The sequence below is a fragment of the Anolis carolinensis genome, chromosome 2 (genome assembly GCF_035594765.1).
Source record: "Anolis carolinensis isolate JA03-04 chromosome 2, rAnoCar3.1.pri, whole genome shotgun sequence".
Lineage (NCBI taxonomy): Eukaryota > Metazoa > Chordata > Lepidosauria > Squamata > Dactyloidae > Anolis > Anolis carolinensis.
In genome coordinates, this window is record NC_085842.1 from 302210583 (window position 1) to 302226950 (window position 16368).

General features: G+C 38.6%; 1 protein-coding gene across 3 annotated transcripts in view; it reads left to right on the top strand.

The window, feature by feature from the left end:
* fyb1 (FYN binding protein 1) overlaps positions 1-16368 on the top strand; it is a 52165-nt gene that overhangs the window by 23045 nt on the left and 12752 nt on the right. For 2 of the 3 annotated variants that reach the window (XM_008102849.3, XM_008102848.3), the window contains 12 exons: positions 784-833; positions 1970-1989; positions 3850-3896; positions 4229-4349; positions 5193-5349; positions 5730-5874; positions 7397-7419; positions 7895-7964; positions 8342-8461; positions 10879-10907; positions 12251-12320; positions 14179-14293. In XM_008102849.3, the coding sequence (XP_008101056.2) occupies positions 784-833; positions 1970-1989; positions 3850-3896; positions 4229-4349; positions 5193-5349; positions 5730-5874; positions 7397-7419; positions 7895-7964; positions 8342-8461; positions 10879-10907; positions 12251-12320; positions 14179-14293 (967 nt within the window). The remainder of the gene's footprint in view (positions 1-783; positions 834-1969; positions 1990-3849; positions 3897-4228; positions 4350-5192; positions 5350-5729; positions 5875-7396; positions 7420-7894; positions 7965-8341; positions 8462-10878; positions 10908-12250; positions 12321-14178; positions 14294-16368) is intronic. The other variant, XM_008102850.3, reaches the window with a different exon arrangement.

Below are 16368 nucleotides of genomic sequence, written 5' to 3' on the forward strand. Positions count from 1 at the left end.
CAGAGTCCTGACCATTCAAGATGATCAGGACTCGGTTTTGCTGCCTGAGTGGGATGGAACCAGACTGTTCTAGAGAATTGCTACTCCAGACCATGGTCAGATTTTGTGGCCTGTGTAGATGGACCTTTAATCAGACTTGGACCAGATGGTTATTCCTAAATAAATTAGGATACATGGCCCTCCTTGTATCCATAAGTGGATATTTGAAAGTCAGGGGGGGGATTCCTGACTGAATACATGACTGTGAGGTGGTGGTAACCTCAGGAGGGTCAGAGTGTCTCTCCCTCCTTATGTCAACCTGCTAACTGGACTCAGATGCTATGCACTTATGGCAGCTTTGGGGTTAATCTACAATTGCCCCCATAGCTCACAATTGCAACTTGTGATTTTCAGATCCAGCCCTACCATTGATCAGAGTGAGGTGGATGCCTTTGGACAGAAGAATTAAACTGAAAGGGGAGAAAATTGTTCCTTAGAGAGAATTGCAGGACTGCTTTTAATGGCAGCAATGACTGGGTTCGGGAAGGGGAGAGTCCATTGTATTTCCCAACATGATGTGCAAAAAGATTCTGTATTGAATTATTGCCAGTCAGTACAGATTTTACAAATAAAAAGTGTTTTCTACCAGATTCAGAGGGTGAAGGATCAAGTTTAAAACATAGTTTTGAAAGATCTTGACTTCAAAATAATGAATCATGGGGCTTAAGCTAGGCTTTCAGTGAAAACTGCATTTTGACAATTTTGGCTTAATCTTTGTTATTGTCATTTTCTTCCTTTTTGTAGACCTCAGGAAAATGAAGAAAACTATGATGATGCAGAATTTTTTTCGGGAGGTAAGGTTAATTCCATGTAATTCATATTAAGATTTAGAGATGAGCAAATTGTATTTAATGATCTTTCAGTATAAAGAGTTTCTGTTCAAGGTTCACCTATTCACCCATTTCTTCTTCCAGGATATTCTTCCATTCTGTACTGATCCTTGTGTTTAGTTTTATTTCAACCTGTAATTTAATGGACATGCTTAGGCATATTTCTCTTTGTCAGGTTATTCTCTCTTCCCTGAGATGCAGGCTTTTCAGCTAAATATTTTAGCATCTCTGAACATCTTGAGATTTCTTGAAGTCTCTAAAATTCCCGTCTTGTATACGGATTATACCATTATGGCTATATAATAATAGAAAGTCAGAACATTGACTATTAATGTACAGGATTATTGCAAACTTTCACTGCATACCTGCAGTAAACAATTCAATAATGTTTGAGCTGGGAAAGAATGAGATTCTACTTTAGCTGAAACTACAGTAGCTTTGTGTGCCTGCCTACTATAGGCAAGTTAAAAAAAGAGCTATCTACTGAATCCCTTATTGACAATCAGCAAAACAGCATATCTTACCACCTACCTCCACTTTGTTGAATGATTTTTCCTTTTACCAGCTTTTGGTGTTCTTATACTTTTCACTTTGATGGCCAGTGGGGATATGTGGTAAGGTAAAATAATTTAGTTTCCCTTTATCCATTTCTGTTTTGCTGTAGTAGTATTAACGAGGGCTAATCCTGTTTAATAATAATAATAACTTTATTTTTGTACCCCGCCTCCATCTCCCCAAAGGAATTCGGGGCAGCTAACATGGGACCAAGCCCATGTTTACAATAAAACAAAATAAAATACATACAAGACACACGTGGCTTTCAACATCAGATAAGTTCTAGCTCCTTTCAGTTATAGGAAATGCAGAGAAGTACAAGTATTAAAATCAGGATTTGGAATTTGAATTGCATACTATAGCAACTGGCACACAGTTGCTATATTTCCATATTATATGAGTACTAGTATTTGAATAGATTAAAAGTATTTCATGTTAAAATGATCTTTCCCTAAATCTCATTTTATAGTTTTATAGTGCTTTAATCATAGTTTGACATGAATTATCAAATCAAAATCATCACCTTTTGCTTCTTCCCCTCTCAGGAACCGCAGATGCAGATGAGGTAGGTGTTACTATTCATTATATATAAATACATAATAAAAGAAGCTAAAATTTCTGTTCTGGAATATAATCCCCAATAGCTACATGTTTGGTGCCTACTACCTAACCAGACATCTTTTGATTGCCATTCAAACCATATTGCTCAGCAGAAATTTTGGTAGCAGCATTTACTGGTGGGTGGTTTATTTGGTAATAACATGGCTTGTTAATTTATTTATTGTCACCTGCAGGTTTTGGGGCTATTGTCTTGTGCAGGTTTTCCCAACCAGATCTTTTGGAACTATATTTCCAAGCCTGGCCATTCATTGGTCATGTTTTCTAGGACTAATGGAATCTGAAGTTCACACAGTCTGGAGGAGAACAAATTGGGGAAAGTTGGTCTTCTCCTATCTAAGATTACATCTGTTCATAATGATTTGTACATGGTGTCATCAGGCATGTAGCCCGGGGGGGGGGGGGGGCTTGAGGGGCTTCAGCCTCCCCCCCCAAAAAAATTCAGGGTGGTCCGCAAGAAGGCCTTACATTTATTATTTAAACTGTTATGTTTATTCATATCATGAACTGATCACCATGCTCAATATATCCAATATGCATGGGGGTATTGGGATAACGATACAAAAGGTTTGCTAGGGTAGATCCTCTCTCACTCAGACTCACCCCGCCCCCCAAATCAAAATCCCAGCCCTCCCCCCCCCAATCAAAATCCCGGCTACGGGCCTGGGTGTCATGTTCCAGGCATCTAGAGTTTAATCAAATAAACACAGGATGAGCCAAGACTAGATTTACTTGAATGGAGAACTAAAACTTTAAGTCTTTCAAAGGTCTGGCTAACAAAACAGAAATACAGTAAACACAAATTAAGGTCAGAAAGTCCACTTAATGCTGAGAGGACTACAAAGCCAGTTTAGGAGCAAGAATAAGCAGTAGCAAAGTCTGCAGTCCAAAAGTCAGATGCAAAGAGTTCTCTTGGAATAACATTCCAGAATTCAAGAGTATACACTGTAGTCAGAGTTCCAAAGTCAAGCCAGAAAGTCAAGAGTTGAAGTAAAGTCAAAGTCCATAAGGCAAAGTCATTAAGGTAGTCCTAGATTCAAATTCTAAGGTTCAGGAAACAACTAGGTCCAAGAATCAAATTCCAGGATTTGGGTGACAACAAAGTTCAAGACAAAGATAGAAGAGCAGCAGAGTCCAAATTCAGATTGCAGGAACAAGGTTAAGTTTCAGAGTTCTAACCCAAGAATAGCAGCCAAGGTCCAAGACATGTGTACCAAAGTACAACAATCCAACATTATCAGCTACCGAAGAGCTATCTGTTCCAAACTCATTATTTATCCAGAGAGTTTAGCTGCTGCTCATTTCATCCTGCCTATACAGATCATCACAGCAGCCTGTGGTGCATTCCTTGGAAAGGCAGCTTGATCCCTTCCAAGCACCCAACAGCAGCAAAGCCTGAGCCAGACAAGTTGTTAACCATCTCAGGGAGGAAAGTCAGACTGCCTCTTTCAGGAGGCCAGGTCAGATTAACCCCTTCCAAACACTCCACAGTAGCTGAACCAGACCAGACAAACTGCTGGCCAAGGCACATGGTATATGACCATGTCTGGATTGAAAGTCAACATCCAGTTATGCCATTATGGAGAGGGAAGAAGGCTGCTGGTTAAAATGATACAGGAGGAGAAAACATAACAATATATGTTGTGACTAAACTTCTATACAAAAACAAGTAAACTAGCAATTAGTACGTACAAACATTCAAAGACAGTTATGTACTGTTACCTTGTTACCATTGAACAGGATATTTTTCTCTCTCATTCAAGTGCATTTTATACCTGACAACATCTTTTCCTTCCTTTTCAAATAGAATCAAAATGATGAGGGTGAAACATACGAAGACATAAATGAAATGAGGTATGAAATATGCATCTGGAGTACCATATAATTATGAGAGTTGGAGGGGAAATCATTGGTATTTCTTACAAAAGATTGAAAAACAAATCTTTACTATCTTGTAGAATGAGGAGCATAGATGTACACACACACCAAAAACCCTGAGCACAAAACAGTGAAAATATTTCAGACATACTTCCATCCACAAACAAAAAGTTTAACAAGTTACAGATGGAACCACAAACAGAAGAGCGATTTTAGACATCCTTCATTGTATTTCAGATTTTATTTCTCAGTAGATTTTTTTTGTCTGCTGGATTCAAATATAACATCAGTCCCTTTTCATTTTGCAGACCTACAGCTAGAGAGGAAGAAAAGAAAAAGGAGAAAGAGGAAAAGAAAAGATCTGATCAAGAGAAGAAAGAACAAAAAGAAAAAGAGAAAAAAGAACAAGAGACTAGAAAAAAGTTCAAAGTAAGGCCATATACTGGCAAGTTAAGCATTATTAAAGAACAGTGTATATACTAATTGACACAATATTTCATTTGTTTGCAAAACATACAGCCAGTTCAATATTGTTGTCAGTAGCAGCACAAAGCTGTCAGTAAAAGCACAACATAAGAACAAAAATGTAATCACAATTAGAAAAAGACAATAAATGAAATAGCACCAAACCAATTTAAAAAAGCATGAGAACTAGCATACTAACAGTATGGTTTGAGGATTGGATTATGACTTTTGGAGATCAGGATTTGGTTCCCTTCCTGGTCATGTAAACCACCTGGGCCACCTTGGGCATGTCACACACTCTCACACCTTCCCCAAAAATGAAGCTCATAGGTACACAACTTTTTCCTCCATCATGACCTGAAAGAGATTAGATCCAAAGCTTCTGCTTTAGCCAGTGTTGTAAAAGGTTTTCGTGATGCTGCCAGTATAGATTAGACCAGTGGTTCTCAACCTGTGGGTTCCCAGATGTTTTGGCCTTCAACTCCCAGAAATCCTAACAGCTGATAAACTGGTTGTGATTTCTGGGAGTTGTAGGACAAAACACCTGGGGACCCACAGGTTGAGAACCACCAGATTAGACAAAGATGGAAAGGAAAAAATTCCTATGGCTGTGACAGAGGAGGAGAAAGCCCATGAGCTTTGGAAAAGACAAGGATCATTCTTGTATAAAACCAAACCCAATTAATTTTTCAATTACAGATTTGTCACAGCTCATTATACTCGCTATTGAAGTATTGAAGTTTAATCATGAAACACAGCTAGATGTCTGATGCTTTTTTCTACAACCCTTATGCTTGTTTTGTCCAGTTGGTGGGTCCTATTGAAGTCATTCACCAGGCAAGAGCTTGCATGGACTTCAAAGGAGGGAAGAATGATCTGTCGTTCAGACAAGGAGATCGAATTGAAATAATCCGCATCACAGACAATCCAGAAGGAAAATGGCTGGGACGGACAAGAGGCTGCTGTAGGTATAAGGCACATAAGTGATGCCAACTTATGGTCATGTTTAGGCTGCATCTACACTGCCCTATATCCCAGGATCTGATTCCAAATTAACTGCCTTGAACTGGATTATATGAGTCTACACTGTCAGATAATCTGGAATAAAAAGATAATTTTATTATCAGGAACAGATCCTGAGCAGTGTAAATCCAGCCTGAGTCAAGACCAACTTGTTTTATTTCCCAAATCAGATAAGACCTGCTATGTTTCAGGTTAGACTTCCACTCCTGTGTTGAACTTTTTATTGCTTTCATTATGAAAAACACAGGTCAGATCACAATTTATTGTGAAGTTCCAAAAATTAAAAAGCACATCTTTGATACTGAATGTTCTGTGTTTTAGATGGCTACATTAAAACGACAATGGTTGAAATTGACTACGATTCACTAAAAAGGAAGCCACAAGCCTCCATCAACCTTCGCCCAAGACAGCAAGACAGTGACCAAGAAGTGTATGATGATGTTGGGGACCAGGACACCATCAGCAGGTACAGCCAAGGCAGAAAGGGTGGTAGATTCTCATGTGGCCAAACACCATAGCTGCCAATTCTAGTAAGGCTTATAATGTGGTCCAGTTTGTTCATTCTTGCCTCCCCCACTTAAAACAATAGGTGATGACGAAATTGTTGCTCAGCAGAACTATTGCTTGGTAAGGAAGAAATTGCTTTTTTATTTTTCAAATGTATTTGTTCTAGTACTAAATTGCTACTTAAACTCCTCCAAGAAGTACTGGGTCATGTATATAATTTTCTTGCTCTTTAACTATTCAACAATACTGTGTGATAAGTTATGGCCCTTCCACACAGCCATATATCCCAGAATATCAAGGCAGAAAATCCCACAATATCTGCTTTGAACTGGGTTATCTGAGTCCACATTACCATATAATCCAGTTCAAAGCAGAAAATGTGGGATTTTATTCAGCTGCATGGAAGTGGGCTTAGAGAGAAAGGAAGGGAGGGAGAGTCTTTGTCACCCCGTACCCAAACCTGGAAGGCGGTACAGGGTGACAAAGACAAAGACAAACAGACTGAGAGGTAGCTTTTATCCTAGAGCTGTGGCTATGTTGAACTCAAAGGTTTTGCATTGATGTGGCATTGGGTAGTGTAGAGGGGTGGATGTGATGTTTTGTGGTGTGTGCTGGGGAAGACATTTAATTTCATTGTTCAATGGCACAATGACAATAAAGTTATTCTATTCTGAGTGTTGTGATCTGAATGTGGGTTTCAAACTAAGCTGCCTTGGGTTCTGCATGTATCCTTTTCATCCAGGGATAATCTATTAATCTAAAATTTTAAAAGGTACATCACAACTCCTGTAGGCTGCAGCAGTTTGCATTTGCCTGTGGCTGATGGGAAATGCGAGATTCCATCCCCTCAGCTCTTCTCTCTCCTGCAGACCGAACTGAGTGTAAACTGTTTTTACACCTCAGACTCAGCCTGCAACAATTAAATTAAGCTGAGGGCACGAGAGAGGGCAGTGAAAGGAGGAAAGAGAGACAAGGATATCTTAAAAGCAGCTGATAATGCGAAACAGCAGAAAATTAATTGAGATGGGGAAGATATGCAACAAGAAAACTGATATCTCACACCTCCATTTGTGTGTGTGAAAGAGTACAGCAGAGTCTCACTTATCCAACATAAACGGGCCAGCAGAACGTTGGATAAGTGAATACATTGGATAATAAGGAGGGATTAGGGAAAAGCCTATTAAACATCAAATTAGGTTATGATTTTACAAATTAAGCACCAAAACATCATGTTTAATAACAAATTTAACAGAAATAGTAGTTCAATATGCAGTAATGCTACACAGTAATTACTGTATTTACGAATTTAGTACCAAAACATCACAATGTATTGAAAACATTGACTACAAAAACATTGACTACTAAAAGGCCGACTGCGTTGGATAATCCAGAACATTGGATAAGCGAATGTTGGATAAGTGAGACTCTACTGTTATGTATATATTTCTTGACCTATTTTTTTTCTCTTTTCATGGTCAAAGTGGAGGTCAGAGTACCACAGGAAGTAAGTTTTTCTTTCATTGTCATCTTGTTATGTAAACATTAAAATATGTATGTCTATCACTCTGTCCATCCTACTCTCCATCTTTCCCTACTCATTCATCCACCTGTTTCTCAGGCTGTTTTTAAGCTACCATCAAAGAGTAGTGTAACCAATTATGAATGCAGACCAGCAGCAATTTGATTGTCAACTATGATCTACACTACAGATTCAGCTCTTAAAACGTTGCAAGACCTATTTCATTATCCGTATGTAGTTACTTGACCATCCTAGGTCGAAACTCAGTGGAACTGAAATTTGAATAGATGTATATGTGAGCCTTTAATATTTTAAGACACATAATTTGTCTGTTTTGCAGTTCTTTATTTCTTTGACAGCTTCATATTGCTCCCCTCACTATAAATGTCCTGGCTGCAAGACTGGTTTATTTATGTTGTAGAGACCTAATTTTAAGGTGTTTTTTTCCTTCCATTTTAAGTGGGATTCCCACCCCCTCCGTCCCCTGATATCTATGATGGAGTTGAGGATGATGACATTGTACCAACAAAGTAAGTATGAAGATAAAATAGAAATGAAATATAAAATGAGCAATAGCTAGTGGATGCTTCTGTCTTTAAAATGTTTAACTCGGGATAAGATTTGTTGAGGAGGTTACTATCAGTAAGACATCAAAATGATATTGGTTCTCATTACTTTGGGTATTCTTCGCACATGGTTGTATATATGGAGTACTTCCAAGGATTAAATTTTACATTGTCAGAGACCTGAGGAAGCTTGTGTAGACTATGACTACAAAAGCTTCTGCTACAATTTATTTCTCTCATTTAGTCTCAAAGTAGCTAGAAGATCCCTTTGCATTTAATAATGTGTTTTTCAAATTGTGAGTAAAAACATGCCATGTGATAATTGCATGCATGCTCCAAAGGTCTGTGTCACAGGATGAAGATAAAGGTGATTCCTGGATTTTGAAGATTTTGAAAGGAAAAGATTTCCAAAAGAAAAGTGTACGAGAGACAACACCTAAAGAAGATAACCGAGGTTCCCCGTAAGAGACTGCTGTGAATAAAACACCAAAAAGTTCACTAAAACTAATAGCTAATATAAATGTGGATCATATGCTACTAACAATTTTCACAGCAGCCTAACCAGCCACATAATCAAGCCACCTGTCAAATAACCCAAGCTATAAAAACATTTTAAGCCAAGCCATGTTCTGTCCTCAACTACCCGTTGGCTTAAGTCACAGCTACAAATCAGCAAAAGCAGCTTCAACATGAGACAAAACAAGAAGGCTGCTTCAGATAGCAGGCTCTTGGTGTCATTTTAGGCAGTTGGCACAATTTAAATGTGATAGATAAGTTTCACTCCACTATCCTTGCATGGCTTCAATTTCATTTGAGTTCACACAGGAGAGCTTTCTGGTGGGTCACAACATAATACCTACTAATTAATGTAAAATAGGGGAATTGTATTGGACTCTGCTTCAACCCACTTCATTTGGCCCAATGAGATATTTGAAAAGCAAATTTTGGGCAAACATTTCTTCTGTTGTCATCTATTTTTTGATGTGAAATAGATATCAAATATCAAAATTAGCCTCATTTTGGGAAAAACACTTCAATATATTCTAGAGCAGGCCTGCACACCCTGTGGCTCTCCAGCTGTTTTGGCCTGTAACCCCTAGAAGCCCTAGCCAGCTTGCCCAAGGTTGTGCAGATCTGTTGTAGAGTCTGTGTTGTTGTTGTTGTTGTTGTTGTTGCATTTATTTATACCCTGCTTTATCTCCCTCACTCATACAACCCCTGTATGTGTCTAAATCTGATTCAAACAAGTACATTTATCAGAATGGATGTAGGGAATGACTGGAGACAATTTAATCTGTTTGTGTAATGAAAGTTCTCTTCAAATTGTCTTGGAAAGAATAGTTTTTATGTTAAATCTTTATAACTTATTCATTTCTCTCTTCAAGTTAGAGTAGTTCATATCCATCAGTATTCTATATCCTAGATGCAAAGGTTGGAAAGTCCTAATGCCCCAAAAGCCAGCATGGATACTTCTGGCACATTCTGTAAAGACTTGAAAACATGGATGTTTTGTTGTTCTTTTGAATAAATCAGCTTGCACTGTCACCGTACAGTCCGAATTTGCTCTTGTTCAATTCCCAGCACTTTATCCTGCTCCTAGTCCTATTACCTGTGTTTGCACAAGTCTACCCTTCTCATGCAATTTGAATAGTCCCACTTTTGTCATGTAATTATGATGTTGTGTGATTAATTTTAAGATGTTTTAATTATTTTGTTCTGTTATGTATTTTTAATCTTGTGTTTTGTGTTGTATTTTAATTGTATGTTGAACTACTTGTTCTTGGGCTTCGTCCCCCGAGTCCCTTCAGGGAGATGGAAGCGGGTTATAAGAAATATCATGTTGTTGTTGTTGTTGTTGTTGTTGTTGTTGTTGTTACAGTGTTCCCTCACTTATCGCTGGGGTTAGGTTCCAGGACCACCTGCAATAAGTGAAAATCCACGAAGTAGGGACGCTATATTTATTTTAATATTTATACATTATTTTAGTAGTTATACACTATTTGAAGTCTTTATCAACCAATCGTGTGTTGATAAATCGCCTCCTCTGCCTCCTGTTGCCATTTGGGTTCCTTTTCTCTCCCTTTGGCTTCTCCTTCCTCCCTTCCTTAGGCTGTAAATTGTAATTTTTATGATAAATAATAGTCTTTTAGAGTTTATTGAAAAACCGCAAAACAGCGAATCCATTAAAAGTGAACCGCAAAGTAGTGAGGGAACACTGTATCATCATCATCATCATCATCATCATCATCATCATCGTAGTGTGAACTTTGGCATCTGTACTCCACTATTCTAGCCTCTCTTTATAGAAGAGAACAGGAGAACCAGCAATTTAATTAAAATATTTCAGTGGCAGAACATGTACAAAAGTCCCACATTCAATCTTTGACTTCTCTGATCCAGTTTTTTGAAAATAATTGTGTGATATTTAAAAAACAGATAATGGAAACAGTAGTTGAATATTTTCCATGCCTTGGCACAGACATTAATCAGGACAGAGGCTCCATCTACACTGCTTTATAAAATCCAAATTATCTGCTTTGAACTAAATTATGTGGCAGTGTAGACTCAAATCGGTTCAAAACAGATAATCTGGATTATCTGATTTGATAAAATGGATTATATGGCAGTGTAGATCCAGGCAGAGATTACAGTCAAAAATTCAGAAAATTAGGACTTAGAAGGGCTTCTATGAAGAAACTTCTTATCCTGAAGTTAGGATGTATAGTGGGAGGTAAGACCACTTGATTTCACCCATAAGGAAGCATGGTTTTGCCTGTGGAGATTCAACCTAAGAAACAGTAATCCTGCTATGCATATCTGTGATTGGAATTGGTCATATGACAAGAAATTCATTTATTTCACTTTCACTTTCTCACAGGGGTCCTTCACCAAAGCAAACAGGAAGAGGTAAGTAAAGAGGTCCAAAAATTCATCTTCTCTTACGATTCTGATTGAGCTAGTACACACTTTATTCTGATTCTGTTTTCTCTACAGAATATTTTCCTTCCCTCTCCCCATTTTTCTTTCTCCTTTGCTTTTAGCCTAGAGTAGTGGTTCTCAACCTGTGAGTTGTGGCCCAGCAGTGAACCGCGAGAACGAAAATCTGGTCCATGAACCTCCTACCTCTTTATTTATTTTATTTCCGCTCCTTTCCGCAGAGCTGACCATTGCCTTGGATAGACCACATCAGCTCTAGATTATTAAATATGGTTTTCTGTGGACGAGGAGATGGCGGCTACTGCATAGCATATGTTCTGTATCAGAAACTAGAGCTGATGTGATCTATCCAATGCAATTTTCTGAATCAGCACCCCAAATAACCAAACCAAAAAGTTAACCAAAAACTGATTCATAACCATTTTGGTACTAATGTTGGAGAGTGGTCCCTGGTCAAGTGGTCCCTGGTCAAAAAAAGGTTGGGAATAGGCTTCAGCCTATTACCTTGTGTTGCTTTAACTGTTTTCCCAGAGAGTTTGTCTTTCTTTGGAGATATCACTCCATTACAGTCTCCCACAAAGCACCAATTTTCATAATGAAAGTCTGATAACTTTGTAAAGAGTTCTTTAAATTGTGCTTTGTTGTCATTTGGAACATAAACTCCAATTATTAAAGTTTTAATCCTTGTGTAGATATTCCAACCCCTCCATATCTACCTTTATCATCTGAAAGTATCAGTCTTTGGCAATTCTTCCCCACTGCACATTACATTAGCCAGCAAATACTTCTTTTGGTTCCGGGATTTTGAAAACTGAGGTACGCATTACATTTGATGGTGCACTAGATTCAAGTAAAAACAGTATTTTCGAACCAAAATTATAATGATCCTCAAGACATGACCTCTGGTTCTCTTCCTTACAAAATGAACAAAAATGTCTATTGGTAGTTTATTTTGTTTTGCAGACCAAGAATTGACTCTCTATATAGTGACATGCCTATGTGATATTCAACAAAGTATTTAAGTTGTTGGAGCCATTTGAAGTTATCAGCATCTACAAATGCTCCTTTGCAAACACATGGGCCCTAATCCAACTCAATATGTGAACTTAATATGTATTGAAGAGGAACGGAGAAGTCATAGTTCATTGTCAACACATGGGCCTGATATAGTTTTAATAAATGTTTACCCCTATAATTGTTCATTTGATAGCAGAAACATTTTATAAATATTTATAATTGCTATAGAATGGCATAAGAAAATCCTCTGCTACAGACTTTTCTTGATTTTTGCTTTTAACAATTATTTCTTTTAGATTCAGGAGACAGTGATGTTTATGATGATGTAGAGCCAACAGACTTCCCTCCTCCTCCAAAAGAAATGGGGTGAGTGAGGGAAGATAACAGAGCTTTGTGGAAAGAGTGGGGGGGCAAGATAGGGAGAATGGTCTTATTGAACAGGATGGTTGCATAAAGAAAAAAAAACAATTGGAGTTGAGAAAATTCTTTCATCTACTGGTTGTGTCTCTCTGTCTGCCCATCCACCTGTCTAAACACAATTCCTGTGTGTTCGTTACCTTTACTCTAAATATCACTATAGCAGTTTGCATGCATACCATAGTATGGCATCATGGCCAACCGTTCCCAACTGCAAGCAGGAGCAGTTCAGCAAATCACAAATAAATCCCCTGAATACTGGTGGAATTGTGGAATTGGAATGAATCACCTTATGCTGTGCCAGCAAGATGTATATTGGGATGCAAAACCCATTAGACAGAAATGCCAGATGAAATTTGGAGACCCACTTCTCACAAAGATATGTGTATAATTATTTTGAAATATGAAGGATGGATCAAGCTGATCTAAGGCCCAGCCATGATCAAATATGGCAACACCTTTTTTTTCCCCCGCCTCCTCCTCTTTAAGGGTTCACCTATGTTGCAGCTGGTCTCTTCTTTGAAGGCCGGGAATTAATGTTTCATACTCTCCAACATTTCACAAATGAAACTCAGGACATATATGGTCAGCATCAGTGTGATCAAGATGGCAAAAGCTATTAATGAGGAAGAACAGAGGCTGCAAGATTTCGCTTTTTCCTATGTCTATTGGGAAGGGCAAGATTCTGCCCCTACTTCTCCCTCTTCTTGAGTTGAGTTTTGAAGTTTGAAAGTTTGTAGCCACTGGAGTAAGCCAGAAACTAAATAAAAAGTGAGTGAAAGAGAAATGGAAATGTCATAAGCAGCTGAAATTAGTGGGATGAAAGAGGATTAATCTGCACTGCCCCTACTAAACTGGGACAGTTGAAGGGTATAATATAGCCAATGGTGTGGAGTGCTGCAGGTTAACTGAAGTGACTCCTGGCAGTTAGCATATTTTCACCACCCCCGTTTATTTTGGGCTTGTTAGAAAGAACAATCAGTGAGGGGATTGTGTTAGACTACTGCTAGGCTAATGCTTTTTTTCATGTCAGGAGCAACTTGAGAAACTGCAAGTTGCTTTTGGTGTGAGGAAATTAGCGATCTGCAAAGACGTTGCCCAGGGGACAGCAGATATTTTTGATGTTTTACCATCCTGTTGGAGGCTTCTCTCGTGTCCCCACATGGGGAGCTATAGCTGACAGACGGGAATTCACCCCACTCCCCAGATTTGAACCTCCGATCTTTCGGTCAGCAGTCCTGCAAGCACAAGGGTTTAACCCATTGCACCCTGTGGGGCTCCAAGGCTACTGCTAATTACACAGTGGGTTGCTTGACTTTTATATTGGCAGGCAAGTAGAAATTGAAAGGTTAGGAGAGGAAGGCAAGGGAACAAATGTATAAGGACATGAGTGTCTGTGCCTATGGCCATTGTGAGTAAGCCACCATTCAGAAATGGGCAAATGGACAGGGGGACTGTTTACTTGGAGAAGGACACAAGGCTGGAAAGTACAAGGAATTGGAGAACAATGTACAATCCTCCTCCACCCATCACTTTATTAATATACAGTATTAATTCATTTTAGGTAATGTTTAATAAAACATATGAAGACAATATAGGACAGAATCCTTAAACCTGGCATGATGTCTGGTGTAAACATTATCCATCTTGCATTTTCATCAAGTCTCGGAGGAGAATTTGATTAGTTAAGCCACTGATATAGGATTCAAGCCAGAAATAATATTTTAAAATGTTCTGTAAACTGTATGTTAATTTGCATATTGATAATTTTGCTGTTTACTTTTGTTTTGTTTTCAAATTTGTTTAGCTTGGGGATCAATATGAAGCCTTCAAGTTTTGGAAAAGCCAGATCAGATGAGCGTGATTCACAAAAAGTTAAGAAGATAGAGAAAGAAGAGAAGGAATTCCGCAAGAAGTTTAAAGTTAGTCTTTTGGGTTTTCTTTAATTTGCACTCCATCTTTAGGCACCTAACATGAAACAAAAATTGTATAAAACATTAACCATAAACAGAAGCACATCCAATTTCTAATATTGCAATGATTCAAAAATTGCATAACCAGACTTAATGTATAATTGATCCCCATGACAGGTCCCGTTTTCAGTGTCAATTGTGTATATGATGCACTTTATCAGTCTCTCAGTCAAGAATAACTTCATCGTCTACCCACCCCAAATCTTGCACCAAATGCAGCACTTTATCTATCTACCCTCATCCATAGGGTTTATAATTTTCACTCATATTCTGGCCCAGTTCGCCCTCATTTATTTCTTGTCCAGTTTTTTATATTATTTTATTATGTTACTGTTACCATTTGACTATTTTATTATGTTTCTGTGTTAGTATTTTTACCTCCTGATTTTTACCTCCTGATGATGTCATGTATGTGTTTTATTGTAATTGCCTGGGCTTGGCCCCATGTTAGCCACCCCGAGTCTCTTCGGGGAGACGGAGGTGGGGTACAAAAATAAAATAGTAGTAGTAGTAGTAGTAGTAGTAGTTGTTGTTGTTGTTAAGTTTGCCAAGAAACGCCCAGGTCTTTGCCCAGCTGCTTAAAATTGAGAAATGAAAAAGCCATATGGACCTATGAATAGAATGGTGTTTCCAAGTCTGAAAGGGTACAGCTGGCATAGAGATTCAGCTGGTAAGCAAAGCACTCCAATCCAGCACTGCCACCTGACAGCCAAGAGTGATGATGCCTGAGCACCCTATGTGCATGTGTGCATGTGCCTTCAAGTTACCTGTCAACTTATGGTGAACTCATTAATTTCATAGGGTTTTCCGAGGCAAGGAATATCTGAAGACTGTTTAGTCTGTTCCTTCCTCTGAAATATGGCCTGCAGCCATGGTTCTCAACCTGGGACCCCCAGATGTTTTTGGTCTTCAACTCCCAGAAATCCTAACATCTGGTAAACTGGCTGAGATTTCAGGGAGTTGTAAGCTAAAACCTCTGGGGACCCCAGGTTGAGAACCACTGGCCTACAGCATCTCGTATTGATTGGTGGTCTCCTATGTAAGTACTAACCAAAGTTGATCCCGTTTAGCTTTCAAGAGATCTTGAATTTATCTCTTTTTTCTCATATAGTAGAGGCCTTTATATTCGATCCTGAATCATTCAAACTCTCTTTGGTCAGTTTTATTTCACCCAGTCCATCAAAGATACTTGTTCAGAACTTCACAATTCCTCTACATTTGAACCATTGGTTCATCGTCTATATTACATCCTTGACTACTTGCTATCTAGGCCTTTATGCCATAGGAGATGCGGGGGTGGTGGTGGGGGAATCATTTTGATACATAATGGGTATCATTGAGGAAGTGGCAAAAGTTTTCATTGCTTCCTTTCTCCAATGCTCTTAATGTGGATCAGTGGACAGGGAATAAAAACCTTTATCTCCCACAGCCTCATTAGTCTTCATGCACCCAAGAATTATATTCCTGGACATAGTTTTATTTCAGCCTTCCCATCTCTGTCTTAATATGTGGAGTGCAGACAACTCTCTGCCTGTCACTGTATGCATTATTAGGATTCAAATGATGGTTCGGATGAAAAAGAAAGAGAGGGTGTGTGCAAGGAGTTGGCCTTTCTCTCCTTCAATCCTGTAGCACAGACCAAAACAGGGATCACATCTAGCTAATTTAAAGTGAAATTGAAATTAAATGTGTAACCCTGAATGGCAGGGAGTGAATCACTGTCAAGATTATGATCTCTTCCAACTCTAAGTTTCTACAATTTTATGAAATGTTGGAGGCGTGAATAAAAGCATGTTGCATAAGGCTTGTTTACTTGTTTAAAACAAGCCACCAATTTCTTTGTTGAAATGTCAAAACAGAAGCAGTTCTTTGCAAAATACAAAACAATGGGCCCTTTCCCTTACAAGAGCTGCAGAGAAATTTTTAATGTATTGGCTTAGAACAGGGTTGGGAGACATGTAGCCCTTCAGAGGTTGCACTGAAACTCCCATCAGAGCCAGATTATCCAGCGGTGCAGAATGGAA